Source organism: Clupea harengus, chromosome 6 (assembly GCF_900700415.2).
Source record: "Clupea harengus chromosome 6, Ch_v2.0.2, whole genome shotgun sequence".
NCBI classification, from domain to species: domain Eukaryota; kingdom Metazoa; phylum Chordata; class Actinopteri; order Clupeiformes; family Clupeidae; genus Clupea; species Clupea harengus.
The window spans coordinates 18,756,954-18,781,253 of NC_045157.1; the positions used below are offsets into that span (position 1 = coordinate 18,756,954).

Genomic DNA, 24,300 nt, shown 5'->3' on the forward strand with positions numbered 1-24,300 from the left:
GCCGAAAGCATGTCATATCCGATACGATAGGTGGCGCTGTTTTTATTACAACTAGTGGTGATACAGCCCTTTCCGCTTGACCTCTTCACCACTACCAATAACAACAACAGTTGATTGAGCATGAATCGCGTCTGTTCATCGGTCCAGAAATGCGTGTTGCCTCTTGGGTTGTTTGTTTGTTTGTTTGTTTGTTTCTGCCAGGCCGATGTGTTTATAAGTTACATTATTCAAAGGTGAAAGATAAAAGGCGAGAGAAACGCATGCACATTCACACACACACACGCGCGCAAATAATGGGTTACAGCCAAAACGCATTGCCCTTCTGCCAGTTGCATCAAATTGTTTAAGTACTTCTTCGCTGTCGATTTCCAAATCTGTGTGAATATTCATAAGAGCAAGTCCAGTCAGTCTTTTGTCAGTCATCGTACTTCGTAAGATATGTCTTAAGACGCCCCATTGTACTGAATGACCGCTCAGCAGACGCTGTGGAAACGGGCAAATGTGCCGAACTTTCCAGGGCTTGATAAAGCTCACTGCATTTGGGCTGTAGCTCATTTAGCTGTTTCCAGCTCTATATCTGCATCGTCAACGCTGGGCATTAGTTGTCCGTACTCCGATTTTATAGTTTCCCCATCGTAATAAATATGCATTCATGATATTTTTCTATGACCGAGTTTGACAGGTATTGGTCAGGTAATAGTCGAGTGACAGCTGATTTCACAAGCATTAACTTTAAACCAGAATATTATAACGTGTCGGCATAGTCGCCCCGTAATGCCGTGCAGCGGGCGCATACTGTTATACTTTATGTTATGCATGACGTTCCCTAGGCTATATGTTCCTTACCGTTCTAATTACATGTCGTTGTTCTGTGTTGGGACAGAGCTTATACAGGTGGGTGACGGTAGCACAGTCTGTTCGTGGGCATAAAGCCCGTGCCATTGTGACAGTGTGTTGTGTTTAATAAAAAGCCATAACAAATATACCACGCTTCCGTGATTTGTTACAATATACTGGTCTTGCTTCTATAATGTATAAACACGTAGGTTACAGGGTGGGTGTGGCAGAGAGAGAGAGGGAGAGCGATGATGCACACGGATATATCAGATTTAGCGACCGGAGCAAAGTTATGTTGCTGTAACGTTGAACTCTTTGCAATCAATAAATACAGTACTTAATAGGCTAATTGATACAATATCTCCTCGTTAGAGTGTGGTTGTTTGAGTGCAATGGGAGTGTATGATCGTTATTGTCTATAAAGCAGTGTTTCTCCAACTTTTTCAGACCAAGGACCACTTAGCCAATAAAAATTCGCGGACCATTTAACTAAATATCCCCGGAACAACATGCCTCCTACCCAAGACCTGGCGCCAGACAATTGTTAGCGCACACATGATTTTCGCGGGCTCTCCTTTTGTACGTACCAGTAGGCTAGTTATAGATATGACAATGCGCAAGGCAAAGCATCTGGAACCCTGCTCCATGTCGCAATAATGTCGTAGAAATGTCGCAATAATTTACTTGTGGCCGTCGCGGACCACACTTCATCATATTTGATAGAATGAAGAACAAATTAGTTGTGAATACTATCACCGAGTTTGAAAGGTATTTGGTCAGGTAACAGCCCTTTAACAGCTGATTTGCTTTCTGATTTGACAGTACTGCTGTGTGTTTTAAGCAAATAAAATGTGGACTGTTTACAAGCGGGCACCTGCTATCGTTGATTATACAGTAAATACGTTGTGAAATGAAACAAAAACACATCACAGTTAAAGATGTATTAGTATTGATTGATTCACATCGATATGAATGGATGACATGACTAACAAGTGGTGGGAAATTAATATGAAAGTATTTGTTCGGTGAATTAGCGCGCTCTGTCCAAACAGTCGCAGTCAACGTTTTTGTCAACACTGGCACCACATAAGTATCGTAATTTGAACGTCCTTATACGTTTTTAAGGAGGGGTTGTAAAGGTACTCATATCTTCGGACCTCTTCTGTTATGTTTGTTCATAGTCAACAAGAATAAGCTTGTGAGACAGTCTGCAGGATATTCATAAATAAACGTGTCATTAGTATGAACAGCTGAGACAACGTATCGTCTCTTTCGTCTTCCGGGTCACGACCTGGCAGGGAGGGAGGGAGGGAGGATGGCGGCGGGATCTCAAGCATGCGCAAAGACGCAAAGTCCAGTTCCTTATCCAATTCACCGTTACATGCCGCAATAGTCGAACTATCAACTGGATCGGATCGAGTTATCCAGGGGTGTTAGTCCGACTATGTGCGGTCCGACTACGATCCGACTAAGGTGCTTACATGAAACGGACAATGCGATTTCAGTCCGACTAAGGCAGTTATTCGAATCCATGTAACCACCATGTGATTGTTTCCCCCCCCCATTTGTTATTTAAATCTTGGTGGCTCTCTCCCCAAAAATGTCACGGTCAAATGACCAAGATATTTGATGGTTAAAAAAAAGAAGTGGGTTCCTTACATGCCATGAACATGAAGATAGACTTTCATTTTACAATCCATGACTAATTGCTCTAAGGCACCACTGGTAGCACATGCCTGACCACAAGACTGATGGAGGCTTTTAATGCCCCACAGCTTCGTCATTAGAGCAGTATCTGTGTCTCTCTTTCATCTGTACTGTCACTGTATCCACTGCTTTCTGGGGCTGTGGTCTGGGTCTCTTGATCTACGTATGCGCCATTTTCTTTTCTTCTTATCCTTTCTGTCTCAATCTGTTCATGTCTACCTCACCCCCTCCTGCTTGGGATGCTTGCAGTTCTGCCTATTCTTACTGTTTATTGTTCAGCTGTGGAACGACGGATCCAAACTGAAAATTCCTCGAGCAGATTGAGGCTGGCTTCGGTTAATGTACGGATCCACAGAGGGACCAGCTGCAGTTGTGTCCTAGCTGTAGTTTGGGAGAATGTTCTCCATGTTGTTTCGAAGGTCGCAGCTTCTTTTCTCTCAAAGCATCCGCAGGCCACGTTAGAGCAGATCTACCACCATATGATGTTTAAATGCTTTGATTTGATTTTATGTCTTTTTGAAATGATATAGTGCATAGTTGGATTGACCTTTATTAAATGGATTACATTTGGAACGTAGCCCAGTTCCCAATTCACTAAGATATGAATTAGCATTTTAGAACACTGTTTTCAGGATTTGGAAGAGTTTCCTGTTTTGTTTGGTTTGGAATTTTGCTAATTGAATTCATATTTAGCCTCAAGGGTTTGTCATGGGACTAGACGAGCTGCATGTGTAGGCTCTGTAGACAAGGCCATCCAAGTTGCTTGATCATCTGCAATTACTAATAAATCGTCTTGTCCGGTATTCCGTTTCCCAGAAAAATGTTATTGGTTGTCTCGGATGTTAAAGCAAGAGTTTGTTAAGTTATACCTTGGCTAGCTGTAGTAATTCGAGGACATTTTCTCATGCTGTGGGAATCTCGTCAGTGGAAAGGAAATGCACACCTGCGTCTGCTCATAGGTCTTGACAAAGCTGTTGGATCTGACCATACTCTGGGTGAGAGGAAACGGACTCATTCACGGTCACAGTCGCATTGGCGTGCAAAGATCTGCATGCAAGGATTCGGGGTCTGGCCACCATCTGATGTGTAACTTTTTAGCTTGGGTGGAGACTTTAATTACATCCAGAGGCTGTAGCTTTATTTGTTAAATTACATGGCGGTCACCAAATGCTGTTCCTGCCGTGCTTTACGCTCGAGACTTTTCCTTACCTTTTTACCAAAGCAATGAACCCTGTGACGTGTGGAAGTGGTTTGTTATACTGGGTGATTTCTGCATCCTCTGTGGTAGTACGCACTGTGGTAGCCCAAGCTGCTCTTGGGCTCCCACTTAGTTTAAACATCGCTGATTTCCCTTACTAGCACTATACAGGGCAGGCTTTAGGACCCTGGGGAGGTGTTCTGGGGACTAGGCAGGTCGGGCCATTCCCTAATTGGACACACAGGTGTAGATTGTCTGACTAGTTGCTGATCAGTGCCAACTAGTCAGACAAAGACTTTAAAACAGTCAGTAAGAAGGGCTGACGAGAGAGAGAGACAGAGGGGACTGGGTGCAAGCCGGAGGGTTTACCCCATTTTCTGTTTGTTTAAATACCTTTGTTATAAGTTTGAAGCCTTAATAAAGAACATGCTTTGAGAAATTCCCTTGTTGCGTCCTTCTGAGAGCTGGGCTGCGACAGCACGTCTATATCAGAAGAAGAGGAAGAGATTGGGAATGGGAGGTTTCAACATGAACGAGTTTCATCATAAAAACCTGACTCAGTTTTCCCAGACTAAATTGAAGGGTACAGGAGTCATTAATGTTGATGTTTCCTTCGATACCATTGCCACAGCCTGGTAAACCCTCATCCCAATCCCGGTGATACTGAAGGTGAGAGAGTTAGATTGAGTGTCATATGCACACTGAGTGCTGACTATCACAAGTAGCTGACAAGTCAAGACACCATGAGCAAAGCTTTCATTAAGACATGTTTCAGTGTTTCAACATAAGCTTACCCAATTTGCAAAGTGTTGGAGTTTCTACCACAAAGATGTAAGAGAGTGTATTCACTTCCAGGATTAGACTATTAACTACTTACCAAGTGATGCAATAATTTGCGGTTCAATCCTGCATTGAATGTGGATGAACCAGTGTCTATTTTGTCTATAATCTACAGTATCTTCTTTAATATATTTACCCAGTAACAAGTCAATACCCTGTGGAGAAAAATATCAATATAAAGTTATTGTACCCTGCTGTGATGGGCATTGCTTTGGTTTAGCCATAGTCACTGTATACCCTCCGGTACAAGCTGCAGAGCAAATGCAATTTGCTATGGAAATGATATTCTAATGATGCCATTGGATATGGACTTATCTCATGTTATAAAGCCATGGCATTTACTACAGTTACATATAATCTACTGACGGCAATTGTGGTAACTCGGCCAAGCCCAGACATTGAATCGCTAAAGAGCCACCCAGTGAGGTCACAGACTAAAAGCCTCATTGGATCACACTCGGCTCTCTGCGGCCTCATTGATTTTTTGCCACATTGAAGCTTGTGAAAGCGGGGTACTCCTTTGTTCCTCATCAAACTGTAATGTGTGTGTGTGTGTGTGTTTTATGCATGTTTGTTTGTGGAACACATGCTTGATGAGTTGTGCTGAGATGCGCGAGTGCGAACATGCAGCGCTGCGTGACCGCGTGTTGGCCTGATTGCCTGCCCAAGCGGGAGTAGAAGCGTATTGACTTAATGGGAGGCTGGGTTGAGAGTCATGTGAGGTGACAGCGGCACTGCTCCCATCATCCCAAGATTGGCCGCTGACTGCATGAGTGTAGCCCACACAGTGATTTAATATTCAGCTGTATGGAAGCATGAAGCTGAAAGGCTTTTTTCCCCTCTGCCAGAATGGAGGAATGTCATTCCTGGCTGTTTCAAACGGCATGGCTTCTCCATGCCACATGTCTTCGGGGGAGACTTTTCTTCTCGTCTTTGAAATTCACATGAATGATCCAAATGGCAAAAAGGGGAAAAACCACATGTCACAGGGCTGAAGCCGCATGACAGTGCGTCATCTTGTCCCCCGGCTAATGGGTCTAATAGCATTGTTGTTTTCAACAAGGCTTACAGTTTAAGTGAGGAAGGGGTCATATGGACAGAGGAGGCTGCAGTGACATTCTTGGAGTAATTTTGGCCTGTGAAGTCATTAGACGGGGCAGTGAGCTTTGGTTTGTCCTTTGTCCCGACAGGGCAGTGGGTGCCCCTTTGTAGCCTACATTTCCTCGAACCACTGAACGCCTCAGGCTTAAATGAGTAGCTGATTTAATGCTTCTCCTTCTTCAAGAGAGCATGAGAACCACTGGACGCCTCAGGCTTAAATGACGAGCTATTTTAATGCTTCTCCCTCTGCAAGAGAGCATGTCGTAGAGAAAAGCTAAAGGGTGTGGCCGAGGGGATTGTTTCCTTGTGTGAATTCCAAGCACATGTGCGTGCACTGTGCATGAAGAGATTGGTTGAAGTGGAATATGATTAGGTGTGATGGTCAGTTAGCGTCTTTTCAGCCAATCTTAGGTCTGTTGCTTGTTTCATTGTTTACTTCAACTTGAAAACAGCTGTACAAGACATATGGAAACTCTGACCCCGTGCTAACCAGAATCAAACACAGTTTCTTTTTTGCTGATTGTTTTCATTAAAATATTTCAAAAGTATGTCATCCAAGTGTCCTATTCCATTGTCCTGTATCATTCCATATTCCAGTATGGCACATGGTGTATGACTTTCATTTGTTTTCCAGTTACATGTGTGCCAGACCAGTGCTAGCTCCACTCCGAATTCAGGGCTGGTACCTGACCTTGAAAGCTGGTTGATCTCCATGTTAGCTGTTTGTTTTGATGTAGTTTGACATAGACACTGCTGTTTCTCAGGCACAGACTGTTTCAAGGCTCTGTTTTGTCACGATCTGTCCCCCCTCCTGTGGTCTTTGGCTGAGGACTGATACTCAGGCCACGTGTCAGAAACTGAAAGAGCTGCTCGCCAATGCTGGGGTATCATCTTGAAGGGAGAGATTATTTGTCTCGCAGAACTGTACACATGATGCTGCCTTGCTCCTGCAGTCAGTCAGTCAGTTAGTTAGTCAGTCAGTCTGTCTGTCTGTCTCTCTCTGTCCCTGTCTCGCTCTCAATGACCTCCTTGGAGTTCCCCCAAAATATGTTTGCTAAACAGTCCCTGATGTATTCTGCTCGGCTGGAGAGAGTTATGAGAGTTGTATTTCTCTCTTCTTTTTTTTTTTATGTCACTCATCTGCTGCACACTTGTGCGGGACCGTATTACCACCCCCCACCCCCCCTGTGGGTCCAGGCTCAGTGGCTGAGCGTCTCACACTTAAAGGACTGAAAGGGACCATCATCGTGACCCTGTTCGTCAGCTTGGGAGGGCTCTCACATGTACGGTGAACATACCAGTCCTGAAACATCCGCTTTTAGCCACAGATGAATTTACAAATTCCAGGTGGATGTCTGCACGTTAGCAACACATAAATCACAGCTTTTTTTTTCTTTTCTTGAACAGCCTTCAGTTCAGATTTCATTCGGCACCAACCAGGAATGTCGAGTGTCAAGCAAATTAGCAAGCTCCAGGAATGTTCCTCAGTCTGCCTTTTGGCAAGACATGCATGTCCTTACTTTGCCTCCTTCTGCTCCATTGAAAAGCACTATTAGATGGGAGGCAACCCCCCCAACCCAGTCCCTTATCAGGCTTCAGAGTAGGCATCCTGTTGTTCCGGTCGAGTCTGCACGCTACCTCGACTGACCTGCGTCTCATCTGTGAATGGGGAGTGCTGTCTTAAGCTCATCTTTGCGTAGTCATCCTCACCTCACAGTCTGTTTCATTTAGACATTGCAATTGGGGGAGATGTCTGCAGACCCAGTTCCGGGGCCTTCACCACGCTAGCCGTCTGCAGATTGTTGGAATGGCCTTGTGGTAGTGAGCTGTTTGTGCTGGACTGCTCCGTTGGCCTGTTTGGTCCAGCTGTGCCGCTCGCAGTGGAAATCTGATGTCTGCTGGTCGGCTGCTGTCTGCTGGCTTGTACTGCTCTAAATGCGGTCATGGCCAGCGCCTCGGGTTCCCACACGAACTTCCACAGGCTTCTGGAAGCGTTGAGTCAGAGCTGGGTGGTGTGTGGTGGTGGCTGATTCCTGAAAGCATGCACAGTGAAACATTGCATGGCAACATTGCATGGCGCACTGTACCGCAATCCTACCGGTGATCTGGCCGGTGGAGCTGTTCTTCTGAGGGCCAAGAAAGAGAAGAGGGTGACCCGACCAGCTTGTTTTTCCTCTCCCCGTTCCCTCCCTCACTCACTCTATCTCTCCATCCCTCTCTCCCTCTCTCTCTCTCTCTCTCTCTCTCTCTCTCTCTCTCTCTTTCTCTGTCTGTCTCTCTCCTTCCTTTCTCTCACCCTTTGTCCAGAAGGGCAGGGGCAGCTCAAAGTGTTTCACGAAGGAATTTGTTTACTTGTGGTGGAGCTACAAATAACCGTGCGGCTGTATATACGCTGAATAACTACTTCCCCTGCAGGCAGGCGTTCAACACAAACAGGCCTGAGGGGGAAACTACTGGCCGTCTTATTAAAGTTCCCCTCTACTCACACACACACACGTACACACACGTTCCAGCGGCTCACTCGGCTCACGTTACGCATAGCTCCTCGCGTTGCTAGTTCCTCTTCTGTGTCTCCAGTGCAGATGGATCGAGAGATCTAATGGACTCCCCATTTCTGTCAGATTTGATCAGACTTGAACTTATCTTGCCTCTGGTTGGTATCATTCAGGAAAACACAATCAGTCTGAATCTTCAGTGAGGCTGGAGGTGTTGTGACTCCCCTTTTCTCTTTTATCAAGCATGTCATCCTCCCGTTGGCTATCTGTCAGATAACAAATCACAGGGGCATACCTAAACCCAGTGTTGTTATGTTAAGCAAATGATAACTTCAAGTAATGGTCAGTAATTGTGAGTAAGGTTGACGAAATTAAGCAGTTTGTTATGCTTGATGGCTTGTACCACTGTAGGCTGTACCCCCTGAGAGAAATTAAATTATTTGTGTTTCTCAATTGTTTGCGTATTTGCAGGATACACATTCTCCACTCTACTACTACTACTACTACTACTACTACTACTACTACTACCACTACTACTACTACTACACCCCCCCCCCCCCCACACACACACACACACACACACACACACACACACACACACAGAAAAACAGAATGAATGAATGAATAATTTATAACCAATTAGAACTGAGATGCTGAACACTTCCTGTGTGTGGTCCATATATCTTAATTAACTTGAAGGCTTTCTTGTGTGTGTGCATTATTTTACTAATATTTTTTCTCTCTTTTCCTTGGCTTGTGCAGGCATTTGGAAATGCCAAGACGGCTCACAACAACAATTCCAGTCGCTTTGGCAAATTCATCCAGGTGAACTACCAGGAGAGTGGCACTGTCCGAGGGTAAGTGGATTATTGGCAATCAGCACCTTACTGCACATTTCATCAAAACTGCACCTGTTTCTTATCATTGTGTTCCTACTAAGGTTAGGAGCCCCTTTCTTTCACACATAGCTTAACCATACAAATTTATCATGTCATTATTTTTGGTCATGTCTGACATTAGACAGTTGTAAATCTGTAAATATGGCTGAGAAGTTTTTGTGGAAGATACACACATTTTTCAGGACTAAACCCTTGTGTATTACAGGGCCTATGTAGAGAAGTATCTGCTGGAGAAATCAAGGCTGGTGTACCAGGAGCACAATGAGAGGTAATATTTTACGTGTTATTTTCCACTGCTCAAGTGATTTTACAGTTGTAGCACGCTATGGCATAATGGCTGATTTCACATGCTGTGTGCTGTTGTGAGTGCATATCAATCCCGGGGAATATACATCCATTTAGAAAGCATAGTTGAGTCGGGTCCACAGGCCAGGATGTCAGATTTGCATGCCTCATAGACGAAACTAGACGGAACACGTTTTCCAGTCTGTCTGCACAAAGAAGCTCTGGTGTAAGGCTGGTAGCAGGAGGATAAACCTACCACTGTGTGTGAACGATAACATGTGGCAATGATCGCACCACACAGCAGTCAGTGTGTTTTCAAAGCAGACGTTAGCCTCGAGAGATGGTAACAGTCCCCCCAGTCAAGCCAGTTACACACGTATGCATTAACATGCACACCGACACAGACACCTCCCCACACCACACACACACACACAAAGACATGCAGCTACATAACATCTCACACAGCTTTAAGCGGACCTCAGAGACCGTCATCATTGCAGTGACAAAGCTCAATGGCACCAGGGTTGAAAAAAAAGACCAACATGCTATGTAAAGAAGCTTTTTATGGGACACGCCAGACCATAATTTCATGGCAGCTTGTGTTTCACTCGGACAGAAGCGACAACAAGACACCTCCACCCAGGACCCTCCTGGATGGGCTTTCATGTCTGGGGACCTTGTAGAAACCCCTGACTTGGATTGTGCAAAGCAGGGTGGACTGTGAGGTCCAGTCAGATAAGACTTCCTGAGTTTGGAGGACCCTGTTCCGCTTTTGTCTGGAAATGAATCATTTTGTCACATTGTGCAAAGAGGAGTGTTGACACAACCCAGTGTCACTGGGAGTCACTGCATCGGAAACCTAAAAACATCATGCTAGTTATAATATGACGGTTTATTATGGTGTGTTAATGAAATCTTATTTTATTTGTTGTTCACTTTGTGTAAATGTAATTAGGATGTGCTAGAAGTACCAAAGTTGTGTTATTGAAAAGGATTCAGTGGCAGTGGTGTTTTTAGAGCTGTACCCCTGAAATACTTGAATCGCCATAACTATTTCTTTGATCTTAATAACTGTACCAAACAGTCTCAATCCTCATTCTTCTTCTGGTAGTGTTGGCCTTTTATTCTCCGTCGTTCTGAAATGACCGTGATTTCACGGCTGTTTCGGAGGCTTGTTTGTGTGCTGTAGTTGAGCTGGTGTGAGAGTGGCTGACTGGAGCAAGGCTCTGCTGGATGGAGTTAGGGGTTAAACCTCCACACAGTGGGGGCCCCAGAGGCCCCGTACAGCAGGCCCATACTGAGATGGATTGCTGACTTCAGGCTGCTGGTGCAGGGGCTAGCCCAAAGCCTAGGCACGCACGCACACACACACGCACACACACGCGCGCAGACAGAGAGAGGCTGTGCACACACTGCTCTGTAGAATATCACATGCATATTGCACATACTTTTACTACATGCAGACACATTGCCAAAAGGATCATTAGTGTGATTGCTGATTTTTCAGGGTTTTTTTTTCAGGAACTACCATGTGTTTTACTACCTGCTGGCAGGATCAACTGAGGAGGAGAAGAAGGAGTTCCATCTCAAAAAGCCTGAAGAATACCATTACCTCAACCAGGTGGGGCTTTCATGAAAACAAATTATTCACTGCTATTCTACACTGTGCTGCTCTCAAATGACCGTAGCCCAAAACATCAGAGAGGTAGATGAAAGGTGAGGGAGAGTTTGAAAATGTAATCAGGGCAATTCAGTCAGCCTGTGCAACAGTGTCTGTGTACTTCTGTGTACTTGTGGGTGTCTGTGAGTGTGTCTGTGTGTGTGTGTGTGTGTGTGTGTGTGTCTGTGTGTATCTGTCATGAGTCCCCTCTGAATCTGGGGCGTGTGTTTGTGTCTGTATGTGTGTCTCATGAATCCCCATGTGTGCATGCACACACAATCCTACACACACACACACACACGCACGCATCATGCAGCTGCCACGCTCCCAGAGGCCCTTGCTGCCCATAGACAGACTCTCACTCGCACACCACAAACAGGAAAAAGGAGGGAAACGTGGCGCAGAGGAAAGAGATTCCATTGTTTCTTTTTTTTCCTCTTTCACTGGGACCAACAGTTAGTCTCTCTGAGTCTCCCCTTTCTCCTCCTCCTCCTCTCGCTCTCTCTTGCTCTCTCTCTCTGTCATCCCCCCTCTCTCTCTCTCTTTGTCACCCCTCCCCCTCTCTCTCTTTCTCTTTCTCTCTGTCTCTGTTTCTGTTTTTGTGTGCCTCTAGCTCAGTTTCACTCTCCCATTATGAGACACATGTAAAATACATCCCTCCCCCCAGATGCACAGTTAATAACCTTAGTTCCCTCTCTTGTGTCTCACACAAACATATCTGAATGTAAGTGTAAAGTGTGTGTGTGTGTGTGTGTGTGTGTGTGTGTGTGTGTGTGTGTGTGTGTGTGTGTGTTGGATGGGTGTGTGTCTAAAGTATGCAGCAGTATTATGATTCTGTTTTACCTGTTGGCAGGCAATGTTAGTATCTGGCTTCCTGTTCCAAAACACACACGTATAGTATAGTGATAAAGTTTTGTTTTTGACTTTTTGTACAATTTCAAGTATCTGTTAAATATCAGCATTGCTGGAATTGCCCAGGACATTTTGTTCAGATCTGTGTCCCCTAAGCTTGTGTCCAGACGAAAACCATTCAAACCCAGCCCCTGCACCGAACGGATGTGTGTGTTTTCCTTTTTAGCAGTGGAGAAATATGGAATTTTTATGAGCAAGTGCAAAGATATCTGGAAGTTTGGCCTCTCGTTCAGTTCTGTGCCATACCGTAGTGGAGTTTAGCCAGTCAAATAATGTCAAAAGTTCCCATGAAGGCCCCGTGCACGTTTTGAGGAGAGTGTGAATTCTTGCCATTTTTTCCTGTTGCCCTCATCCTCACACTCTTTCCCAACTTCGATACTGAATAAGAGCCTCAGAATCACTTGAGAATCTGGAGAATTTCACAAGTTACAGTATGTTTAGAATTTCACAGGCGGCAGTCTGTGCCATGCGAAGGGAATGGTTATCTTGTGTTTCCCCCCGCCCTGTGTAAACGGTTCCTCTGTCCATATCATAGTTTTGCAAAACCTTCCCCAGTCCTACTCCTATGAATAGATATGTTTGTTTGATTGATATCTGACTTCTAGAAGCAGCATGGCACGTCTACCACTTGTTTAAAAGACCCGTCTCTGTCTGTCTGTCTGTCTCTGTCTGTCTGTGTGTGTGTCTGTTTGTGTGTGTGTGTGTGTGTGTGTGTGTGTGTGTGTGTGTGTGTGTGTGTGTGTGTGTGTGCGCGCATGTGTCTACTTGTCTACATGAATGTGTAAATTATGCATGTTCCCATAAATTGTATGCCTCTGTCCCTTTAATTACCTTAATTAACAGCATGTATCCAGCCATTGTGTCATCTGAATTTAGCTAAATCTGTGCGAGTTCCTGTGTTTGTGTGTGTCAAAGTGATTGTGTGTGTGTGTGCGTGTGTGCGTGTGTGTGTGTGTATGTGTAGTTGCATGTGCAATATGTCACTTAACCTCCCATCTACCTTGCTTCCAGATGACAAAGAAACCTCACAGACTGCACTGGGATAATTACTATGAGAGCGAAGCGGTCAGTATACAGACTTGAGTGTGTGTGTGGTGATGGTGGTGGTTCTTTTCCAGTTGCATCCGTTCATTGACTCCTCACACAGTCACATCTTAGACGTTTGCCAGTCACACTTTCCTGCACTGCGAAAGAAACTGCTCCCATTTCACTTTCGACTTTGTTTTGTGTGGTGTGTGTTTTTTTTTTTTTTTTTTTTTCTCTCCCCCCTCTCTGGTATTAAGATGTTTGTGCTGCCTCGCTATGTCATTGGCTAGTCTCTCTGTTTATGGATTCTTAGCTGCTCAGTCCTCCTCATGGTGGCTTCTCCCTCTCTCTCTGTCTGTCTCTCGGAGCAAAACGTTGCCTTGGTGTCCCTAAAAGGAAGGCACACCAGGACAGAGCCTCTGAGAGCCATTCCTGAGTAGCTGTGAGCTATCTCCCACAGAACGCCTATCTGTCTCAAGCAAACACCATGGGAGGTTTGAATAAGAGTACCGATAAGCGACAGCACAAACACGGCTAGTATTTGTTTTGGGAGGGTTTCTTTGGCAGTCAACACTCCACACAGCCCTTGCAGTGACCACATAGGTAAATCCACCCCCCACCTCGGCTCCCACTTAGCCCTGCTTTTCCAGCCTGCGTAGCCCTGGTAAAGTTGGTAGCTGATAGCAGTGCTTCAGAGCGAAGCGCTCCGTTTTCTAGTTTGTTTACCACCATTGCTGCTGCTGCCTGCCCACCCATGTGGAACTAGCCCCTCTCCCTGTGACCTCTTGACCTCTGATGCAGTCAGACAAGGAGGAGAGCACGGGACCGGGGTCTACCACAGGCTCCACTTCAGCACTACTGCACTACTGTTTTGCTGCCCTCTAAACAAGCCTTACACATGAAATGTCATGGTAAAAGCTCACCTCCAGCTCAGGGCCCAGTTTAGCCTTTGGCTTCTTCAATCAGGCTAGCTAAAAACGCCTGAGATCATCACACATGACTGTGCTTGTGATTGACCGTGATTGAAAAAGTGATTGAACTAACTAACACCGAATGGGACATAGTCATGTCGGTGTAAGACAGTTCACAATCAAAACTGCATGTGTAATGTGTGCGGGCTTTTTTTTTTTGCTCTGGGTTTTCTGGTGGTGTGAAGGCTTGTTTCTGCAGCATGCGATTTGTGTTCTGACTGCCATCTACTGCCTTTTCAGATTTATTTCTTTTGCAATTCTGCAAAAAATTGTCACGCTAATATCTGTATATAAATGCGAGTAAGTTAAGGTAAGTTCTAGAACATGATGATGCTGACTGTTCTGGTGAAGTTGGTTTTGGTTTGTTCTCAATGTCAGGGGTTTGCTTCTGTCTGTTGCATAATTACAGTGTGCGTTTGTCTGAGTTTACAGTGGAACATCATCAGAATTGCGCACACACGATATACTAACGTATCCAAAACGCAGAAACCAATTTCAAAAATAGCTCTGTCATTTTTAATGCCCCAGACCATCCCGAGTACCTCTGAAATTGCCCTGCATGTTTGCCTTGGGAAGAATCAAGAGATTTGATGTCAGAAATGGCCCCTTTTACATTTCCGACAATGGAAAATGTGAAAGGACGGGAAAACACAACCTCTGCAGAATTCTGCCGAAATTGGGGGAACCCTGTTTCAAGAGCTGATTCCTGTTCAAGGCTTTCAGCTCGTCCATGGCCACTGGTATGTGGTAATTATAGCATCAATAGTGGAAGGAAGGAGATGAAGGAATGAAGCAGCCACACACACACGCACATACACATACGCATAGGCACACATACACATACACATACACTTACACATACATACATTAATTTAAGAGAAGAATGTGTGTGTACATTTTCCCCATGTTTTTGAGAGCAGGAAGCAGTTGGCCTGCAGCTGTTGTGTGTATGTATGTAGATGTGTGTGTGTGTGTGTGTGTGTGTGTGTGTGTGTGTGTGTGTGTGTGTGTGTGTGTGTGTGTGTGTGTGTGTGTGTGTGTGTGTGTGTGTGTGTTTTGTGTGTTCCTGGCATGCCCAGGCCTCTTTCAGAGCCACTGTTTTTAGATGTAGTGTGCTACCAGAACAACACTACACTTAACTTTAGTGTTTAACAGCAGTGCCAGAGCTGGTGAGTCGCTTAGCATCTAGCCATCAGCCTAGCTAAGTTAAAGCATCGCACTGCCCCTACAACAGCCCTTAGGAATACCACCTTTTTAAATAACTTACTTAAAGAAGCATTATGGAGTTTTGGTCCAAAACTAACAGGCTACTTACTTAAAAACCACCAACAGCCCAGTTGGCACTGATAAAACCTTGCTAACATGCTAATTGACGTCTGTTGGTGATGTGGTGCTATGAAAGTTTTTCTTACATTTTCGCGGAGTGCTCCGACCTGAACCACAGAACTACATGTGTGTTTAACCGTCCTTCCCATGACCATATTCCATCTAAATTAATTGAAGATGGCACCAAAAGTGCAATGGAATGAAGGTCTCAACACACTCCTCCCTTAGTCTAAGAAACTCTGACTCGTCTTTGTCATGGCGCTACTCAGGTTTTTAGACAGAACACTGGGGCCAAACAACTGAATGCCGTCTCTGAAGAGGATATAGGGTTTTGCAGGGGCACCATTTTACCACTTTTTATATTTTGTGAGGGATAGTGGAAAAAAAAAAGCTTCCTTGGTTTAACCTGCAGGTGTCCTTCAATCCTATTTGTCAACATGCATTGTGCCCTCCTCTCCCCAATCTCCCCTGCCATGTGAAGCCAGTGAATTAAGTCCTAAATTGTTACTCTGCGTTATTGCCTTTGCACGGGTGCCAGATTTCCATGTAGCGCGCTCTCTCTGAATTTTCCACTGCTCAGGCAGAACATGCATATGCTAACAGTCACCAGGCCCCTCATTTACTCCCCGAAATATGGTTTATGTTTGCGTCCATAGCCACATTTGACCAAACTTAATGACTAAACCAGAATGACATGCTGCTATGAGTCATTCATCCCGGGGCTGGGAGGCTACTGTTTGGGTCTATGGTGCGAGAGCCAGCTTGTCACTCCAAAGAAGCACAAAAAAAAGATACAAAACACTAGTGAAAGAAAACTGTCAAATGTTTGAAAAGTTTACTGTACGTATTAGCTTACACCGTGGGCAGCCGTGTACATGCAATTATGTGCTTGGTGTAAATGACTGTAATTGAAGCTCTCCTTACTATACGAGCTAGGCGTGTCAGAGATGTTAGCGCTGAGTCTGAATGGTGTGCATTGTTGGTAATAGCCTCTCTGTGTTGTTGTTTTTGTTTTTGTTGTTGTTGAAACCCAGCAGGACTGCTTCACTGTGGAGGGGGAGGATCTGAAGCACGACTTTGAGCGCCTGCAGCTGGCTATGGAAATGGTGGGCTTCCTGCCTGCCACGCGCAAGCAGTGAGTCCCACCACACCCTCCATCAGCGGGGCCTCTACCCCACCCCTCCCCAACTGTGCACATCTTTCCACCACACACACTAACATTCACAAACATATACACACAAAATGCACGTATTTCCAAATGTGCCAAAAAGTGCCCTCCTCCCATCCCTTCCGATGCTGTATTCATGCATGAAGGGGAACACACACACACACACACACACACACACACACACACACACACACACCAACCAAGAGTTACTCATTCCCAAATGACTTATGTTATTTCAAGTGGTCAGATCCACATCTCTCTCTCTTTCTTTCTTTCTTTCTTTCTTTCTTTCTCTCTCTCTCTCTCACACACACACACACACACACACACACACACACACATTCTTGCACACACACATTATCTCACTCACGCACACACACATTATCTCACTCACGCACACACACACACATTCTCTCACTCACACACATTCTCTCACTCACAGACTCACACACACACACACACATTCTCACACACACACACACACACACACACACACACATTCTTTCACTCACACACACACACACATTCTCTCTCTCTCTCACACACACACACATTCTCTCTCTCTCACACACACACATTCTGTCTCTCTCTCACTCACACACACACACACACACACCCACACCCACACATTCTCTCACACACACACACACACACACGTATTCTCTCTCACACACACACACACACACACACACACACATTCTTACTCTTTCCCAAACAGCTCCACTGTTTTGTGTATGCAAGTGACTCCCAAAAGGGCTATGCTATTACTTACGGCCTGTTGCATGGATTGAAATCTGAGTTTCTGTGTGTCAGTTACTGATGATATCACTGGCCAATGCCGTATAGCATTTGTGAATTTCAAAGTAGACGGAGCTTAATTTCTGTTGCTTATCTCTCCTCACAGGATTTTCTCCCTGCTATCTGCCATCCTTCACCTGGGGAACATCCGGTATAAGAAGAAAACATACCGCGATGACTCCATCGACATCTGCAATCCTGAAGTGCTGCCTGTAGTCTCTGAGCTGCTGGAGGTAAACGCAACCCGTAGCTTACTATTTCACATGGCCATAGAGTCATTAAATATCTGGCTTTATCTAAGCTTGTACTCTTTGCTCTGAATTAATGTTTCAAATGTCTTTTTTTTAAAGAATGTACAATGCACAGTTGGAAGCCATGGATGTTATTGCACAAAGTGCAAGGGTTCTATTTTTGTTGAGGGACATGTGTATAGAAATAATATAAACATCATCCATAACCTTTTGAATAAAGCCATTTGTCAAATAAATCCAGGGAAGTGCTCAGTATAGAAAAACCCCAGTGTGTGAGTGTGTGTGTGTGAGCTCCTCTGCGTTTCCAGAGCAGTCTGCCTGTGTTAGTGATCTGCCTGATGTCAGGCCCACGCCAGCCAGAGGTCTTTCAGTGCTGACTCGGCACTGATACTGTTTATTAAATTTGACATGACCACGTTTTGGAGCCCGTTCAGCGCGCTACTGTGCCATTTGTGTGAATGGCGAGGGGGGGGAACGCCCATATAGAGTGTCGGTCAGCAGGAGCGCGTAGCTGCGCCGCGCTGGAGCGGTCATTGACTGCGGTCCCAGACTGAGCACCGTGTCCCAGCAGTTCTGCACTTCAGCTCGAGTCAGTTTGCGTCTAAGGCTGTGAGGGCGCTGACAGCCTCCTGGGCCTGGAGTCTGTCCGGGCCCTTTGAGCAGTGTGCTCTGAGCCACGTGTAAGTGAGAGGATTGTAGATGAGGGCGCTTGAACAAACTTACACACACACTAACACGTGCACACTGTCACACTTAGCGCTCTGGTATAGCACTGTGACAGGAGTCTGGCAGAATAATAAGTGTGAAAGCCTGCTAGGGGAATTTACTACCTAACAAGTGTATATCAATATGCGAGGTTTCATCTTTGCATTGTCAATCAGTTCTGACTTTGCATTTCTAATCCATCTCATTTGTAATATATTGCTCAATAACATAGACTGCTTGTCAGGAGGCTCTGGGTGACTTGATAAGAATGTGCGGGTGAAATCCCTTAGAATCTACTAAGTGTCTCACATCCAGTACCTTAATGCTGGTAGTTGTTGCCATAGTAATCGTATATGTGATTCAGGCCATCAACAGAGTTGGATATATGGTGTAATATTATGAAATATAACAGATGATAATCTGATTAAGAACCCCTTTCAATGGTTCCCTGGATCAGTTCCAGATATGTAAGCATTTCACGGAGGTTCAAACTGCTGACTTCCTTTCCTCAGTGCTCAGGGTTATTTTTCTCTCGATAAAAGTGAATCCTGTGTTTATGTTGTGCATACATTTCCCGCTCATAGGCAGAATTGCGGCACCTGGATCTCGGTTTCTTCAAGCAAATAGTTTGGTTTGAAGTGAAATCTTATCAGTTTTTACATAAATGGCAGACTGCACAAGGATGTTTACAAAAATTCCTGGTTGGAGACCCGAAAAGGAATGTTTAATCAGCGCAGTCATTAATTCATTTGTTTATAGCTCCCGTGATTCATCTCTGATGACGGAACCTTCTAGTCAGTATGTGTGTTGATGGTTCAGGCAAATTTCATTTCATGACTATGCCGACATGAATACCATACAACTATGCAAACGTGCAAATATGGGTTAGCATCCAAGGTGTATACTATTACAGTATACATAGTCGATGCGCACATCTGCCGTAATACGCAGAGTATACTTTGTGTACTTTAAGTGTAAGAATGAAGCATTACTAGTAGCAGCTGACTGTTAGAGGGCGGAATCAAACCTCGCTGTGCTCACACAGTGGGAGACTTGCGAATACCCAGAATGCTGTGCTGCACTGAGACCCCTGTGTTACCTCTCTCTTGATAACGTCAAGTAAATTCCTTTTTTGTTCCCTCCCCCAGGTTCGAGAGGAGATGCTCTTCGAGGCTCTGACCACTCGGAAGACTGTGACTGTGGGGGAGAAACTGATCGTGCCATACAAACTGGCCGAGGTAAGCCTCTCTGGATGCTTCCTGCGTCACAAGACCAGAGGATGTTTGTGTTTATAATTTGAAAGAATCTCGAGGACCTCAAATCTGCCATCAGAATGAGAGCGCTTTGGCAGCCTCAGTGACGCTTGTTGTTTGGCAGCCTCAGTGACGCTGCGTGGTCTGTGGAACTAGAACTAGAACCGAAGGGGTCTGTGCTATGATTCATCTATATTCAGGAAGTTATATTCTGTTAAGTCACTCCATTTTTCCATTGCTGTACCGTTCATGCTTACACTGCGAGGTTAGTTTGTGTGTGTGTGTGTGTGTGTGTGTGTACGCGCGCATATTTATGATTCTGTATTTGTAGGCATATGTCTGTAACACAGCTGGAATGAAGCCTAGCCTGTTTTGAGTGGTGAGGGGGTGCATGTGTGAGAGCAGATGTTGTCAGAGTTGTTTAAGAGGCTGTTTTGCCACGCCTCTGTCCAGACCCAGGGGCGTCCCTCTCTACCTTTAAGAAGCTCTTGAAGACCCAACTCTTCAGAGAGCACTTCCTGTCCTAACTGGCACTTCGACTAGTGCGTAACTTGCAATTACAGCAGTTACATTTCTGCACTTCTTTCTTTCTTTTTTATTTTATTTTGTTATATTTCTTATGTAAAGTAGTATTTATTTATTGTTACACCAGGTTCTATTGCTCGTAGCTTGAATATTCTCTCCCTTGTACGTCGCTTTGGACAAAAGCGTCTGCTAAATGACTAAATGTAAATGTAAATGTAACCCGTAATCTTGGCCCTCACAGTCCAGACAACATGCTGTTACAAAGGCCACACTGGTGGGAGAGTTTGTGTAGGGGGGTCATTGCCTTAAACTTCCCCTATCCCACAAGAGAGGAGTTGCGTTCACAGGTATTAGTTTTAATGATCTGTGTTGGGCTGTCATGGTTCTACAGCTCACATACAGTATCACTGGATACACTCTAGTATTTCTCAGTTGTCTCAGATTTTCCTCCAACTGTCATCACATGTTGAGGGGTTAAGCATATCCATATGTTAAGAGGCTGTTTTTTATATATATATCTCATGGAAATTCCCAAGAGATATCCACCCTTATCGCTCAGAAATCCATCTGGACGAGGATTGGTAATTTTAAGCGATAAGAAGCTGTTGGTTGAGAAGGGGGAAAGAGGTCCCTTATCGCCTGCAAGCATTTGACTTTGAAGAAATATGCTGTGCAGTTACAACTGCAGTAGCAGGTACCGACACGAGCTGATGATAAGAATACTCCATCCGTCACACACAATTTATCTCTTTATCCGCCGGCCTTACAAACGACGCAGCGCTGCTCTGCAGTTTATGGTTGAGCAGGTCTGTGATGGAAGACAATGGATTCCTTTAGCCTGCCTGTTGTGGAGGGTAAACATGGACGAATGCTTGTGTAAGAGCGACATTCCTGCCAAAAAGGAAACGGATTACGGCTCAATCAAAGTGACAGTGAGAACAGTCAGTGAAGTGTATCCCAGTGTTATGCGTCATGTCTAAAAAATTCGATAACATACATCCAGAATCCACATACGGCATGTTTTGTAATGGGTTCATGGTTGGTCACCTGGACTGTCTCCTCTTCAGCGAGCTTATTGCTTTTACCTCCAGACCACACTCAGCGATGACCTGCTCGAGCACGCGCCATATGTGGTACCTCAACAAAAACTGTTGTACATTGGTGCCATGTCATCCCATGGTGGCTCGGTGGCTCAAGTGCTTGCACTGCCGCCTCACAGCAAGAAGGTCATGGGTTCGATTCCCACATGGGGCGCTGTTGGCTCTGGGGGGCAGGTCCTCCCCAGACCTTCAGTGCTCAGGTGGGCTAGCTCCCGGGCCTTTCTGTGTGGAGTTTGCATGTTCTCCCCGTGTTCACAAGGGGTTTCCTCCACTAAGAACCCCAACAGAAAAACATGCAAAAAAAGAACAGAACACTCCTGTCCGTCCCTGACCGAGACGGACGGTTCAATTGGTCCCCGGGTGCTGAGAAGCTGCCCACTGCTCCAGGAGGATCCTTGTTGTTTTTGTTTTTCGAGACTCTGAGCAACCAAGTTGATTTTAATTCCTCCTCTGTTCCGTCACTGCTGCTGCTTCTTCTTCTTCTTCTTCTTCTTCTTCTTCTTCTTCTTCTTCTTCTTCTTCTTCTTCTTCTTCTTCTTTTTTCCCCCTCGCGTCCTCTCCGTGCTCAGTTCCCTTTTTTTGGGATCACAGACGCTGATTAAGTCTGCCGGAGTCTCGGAGGATTTGCCTCTCTCCCTCGAGGGAAGGCTTACTGGCCTTTAACAATCAAAGCAAAAAAGGAATCACAAGGACGCCCGCGAACAGGAAGCGCAGCGGCGGAGGCGCTGTCCGTGTAACCCTTCATCAGTCTGTCGGTCGCTAGCGCTGTCTCTGCCGCGAGACGCTGCGCATAATGTGCCCGTCTGAAGTGGCGGCCGAATGAAGGCCGAGGTGCGAGGAGTTTGATGAATGGAACGGCCTCGCAAATTCAAAGCAAATAAGCAAAACAAAATGAAATTTTGCTTACGTAAAGGGCGGTGCCTGCCTGCTGAAAAGGCTTTTGAAGTCCCAGCGCCTGTTGCACTCAGCGTCTCCTCACTGCGAGGGCCCTTGAGATATTGTCTCAGCGACGGCAACACCCAAGGTTTTTGTGCTCGAGAACAACAGCACCCCTAGTTTTTTGTTGGGGGTATGACTACGTAGGCTTTCCATGAAAAAAAACGTGATGCTGAAATGCAAACATTTATATAACATAAACAAATAACGAATGAGGGTGCAAAATGTTTGGAATGTGTTGATGGGGGGATTGTGGGAAAAGGGCAATTAGGGGTCTTTGCCTGTGATGTTCTTTAGGAAAATAAACCGGCACAGCGGCGCAAACACTGCGCACAGTAGTGGAGCCGGGGCCAGTTACGAGCAGACACAGGAGAGGGAGATGAGTGAATCAGGGGCTATGAGAAACTGCAGCTGGGCCTGCCTGACAGAAATGCCTCACAGCTCATGGGACGCACAAATGACTCTTTATCCAGTTTACCTCTCTCAGTTAGCTAAGAGCATGTGGATTTTTGCAGTTTGTTTCAAAGGCTCTAATTTGTGAAAATGAAGCTATATTGGTAGTTATACTTAGTTTTACATTATACTTGGGGTGTATTTCTAATCAGTTATGTTTGTCTTTACAGTTGATTTGCTCATTTGTCATAAAGCCTGTACTGCAGTGGTTTTGACAGTGTTTTTTGGGGGAGGAAATATTTACACAGCTTGAATGTAATAGTTACATTTAAAGCAGTTAGATACAAAAGCCGTGTATAAGTGTGGTTAACAACGTCTGTAATGCCAGACCTTTTAACTGTTGCTACAAGCTGAGTGCAGTTTTGAATCTTTGAAGAGAAGATGAACTTAACCTTTCCACAGTCACAAAGAGGTCCTACAAACATACTTGAGTGAGTTTAAATGACCTCATGTCGTTAACGGACGTTTTTTCTCTTCTAGGCTGGCACAGTGCGGGACTCCATGGCCAAGTCCCTGTACAGCGCCCTGTTCGACTGGATTGTGTTCAGGATCAATCACGCGCTGCTCAACGCTCGGGATCTGGAGGAGTCCACCGAGGTGAGGAAGGAGTCACATCTCCAGAACCATTACATCTGTCAGCTGTCATAGGAATGTTCAGATTCAGACAGGAAAACAGGGCCATTTTTTGCTAGGGCCCCTGGCTAATTTCATTCTTTATGTCTGCCTTCTGATGGAAGAGTTGCATCAGTCTAGTATGCTGAGAGAACGTCTTACTTTTTAGACTTGACATCTCTCCCTCTGTCTGGTTCCCACACTTACGGCCTCCCAAATTCAGCACTCAAGGCCTTTAACTCAGCCCTTCCCCAATGCCAAACAGTGGCCTCGTAATGCAACATTCTGTGTGTACTCCACTGAAAGTACTTCTCTGGGACTGGGTCCATTCTCAGTATTCTTCATATACTTCTCCCTCATCTCCTTCCTTTCTAGTGAATTCACATCAAGCTTAGCAGTCATCATTTGCTTAAAGGAGACAAGGGAAGGGGGCATTATTGCTCAGAGTTGAATTGGAGGCAGTGTGCCTGATGTAGATTAGTAGTGCTCTGTTGGTGTTTTTTTCATGCTCTCGCTGCTGGAGATTGCAGCTTTAAGCTCTAAATTATGGATGAAAACATTGTATAACAGGATATTTTAAACCAGGTCCAATAGAATCCTGTCTGGCTATGCATCATTTAAAGTGATTTAGAAATTACATAAAGAGATTTTTTTTTTCCCCCCCTTTAAAATTGTAACATGCTACACATAGTGTGTTTATCATTGCACTTCAGTATTTTAATCTTTTCTCTCCTTTTTTTGCTTTATTTCTTTGTTTTTTTTATGTGTATCCTTTTTTTTATAGATCCTGTCCATCGGTGTTCTTGATATCTTTGGGTTTGAAGACTATGAAAACAACAGTTTTGAACAGTTCTGCATCAACTTTGCCAACGAGCGGCTCCAGCACTACTTCAATCAACACATTTTTAAGCTTGAACAGGTAAAGCCTCCTGCTGGTTATAGCACTGTAAAAAAAAACTCCACCAGGGCAACAGCAGATACGTGAAAAATAATAACAGACTTTTTTTTCCCCCTTTTTGCCTGTGTTCACAGTTGTTTTCCCTGCTTCGTACTGTAATACAGGACACGCACAGTCAGGGATTCCTACAAGTTGTATTGTTCAGTGTATAATACTGTATATATTTCCTTATTTGAAAGATTCATCAATCCAAGTTAGTATCCGTTTGATTTCCAGCAGCGTATCAGACGCTGCCATGCCCTTGAGGTGGTCTGGCATGTCAACACCCTGGTAATTTTGTGTGG

General features: G+C 45.0%; 1 protein-coding gene across 1 annotated transcript in view; it reads left to right on the forward strand.

The window, feature by feature from the left end:
* Positions 1-24,300, forward strand: part of myo9aa (myosin IXAa) — a gene marked incomplete at its 3' end in the record, with an annotated part of 68,062 nt that overhangs the window by 22,734 nt on the left and 21,028 nt on the right. Inside the window, exons 3-11 of the mRNA XM_031568618.2 lie at positions 8,941-9,035; positions 9,283-9,345; positions 10,884-10,983; positions 12,946-12,999; positions 16,292-16,392; positions 17,330-17,456; positions 19,328-19,417; positions 22,927-23,043; positions 23,843-23,977. Coding sequence (XP_031424478.1) covers positions 8,941-9,035; positions 9,283-9,345; positions 10,884-10,983; positions 12,946-12,999; positions 16,292-16,392; positions 17,330-17,456; positions 19,328-19,417; positions 22,927-23,043; positions 23,843-23,977 — 882 coding nt within the window. The remainder of the gene's footprint in view (positions 1-8,940; positions 9,036-9,282; positions 9,346-10,883; positions 10,984-12,945; positions 13,000-16,291; positions 16,393-17,329; positions 17,457-19,327; positions 19,418-22,926; positions 23,044-23,842; positions 23,978-24,300) is intronic.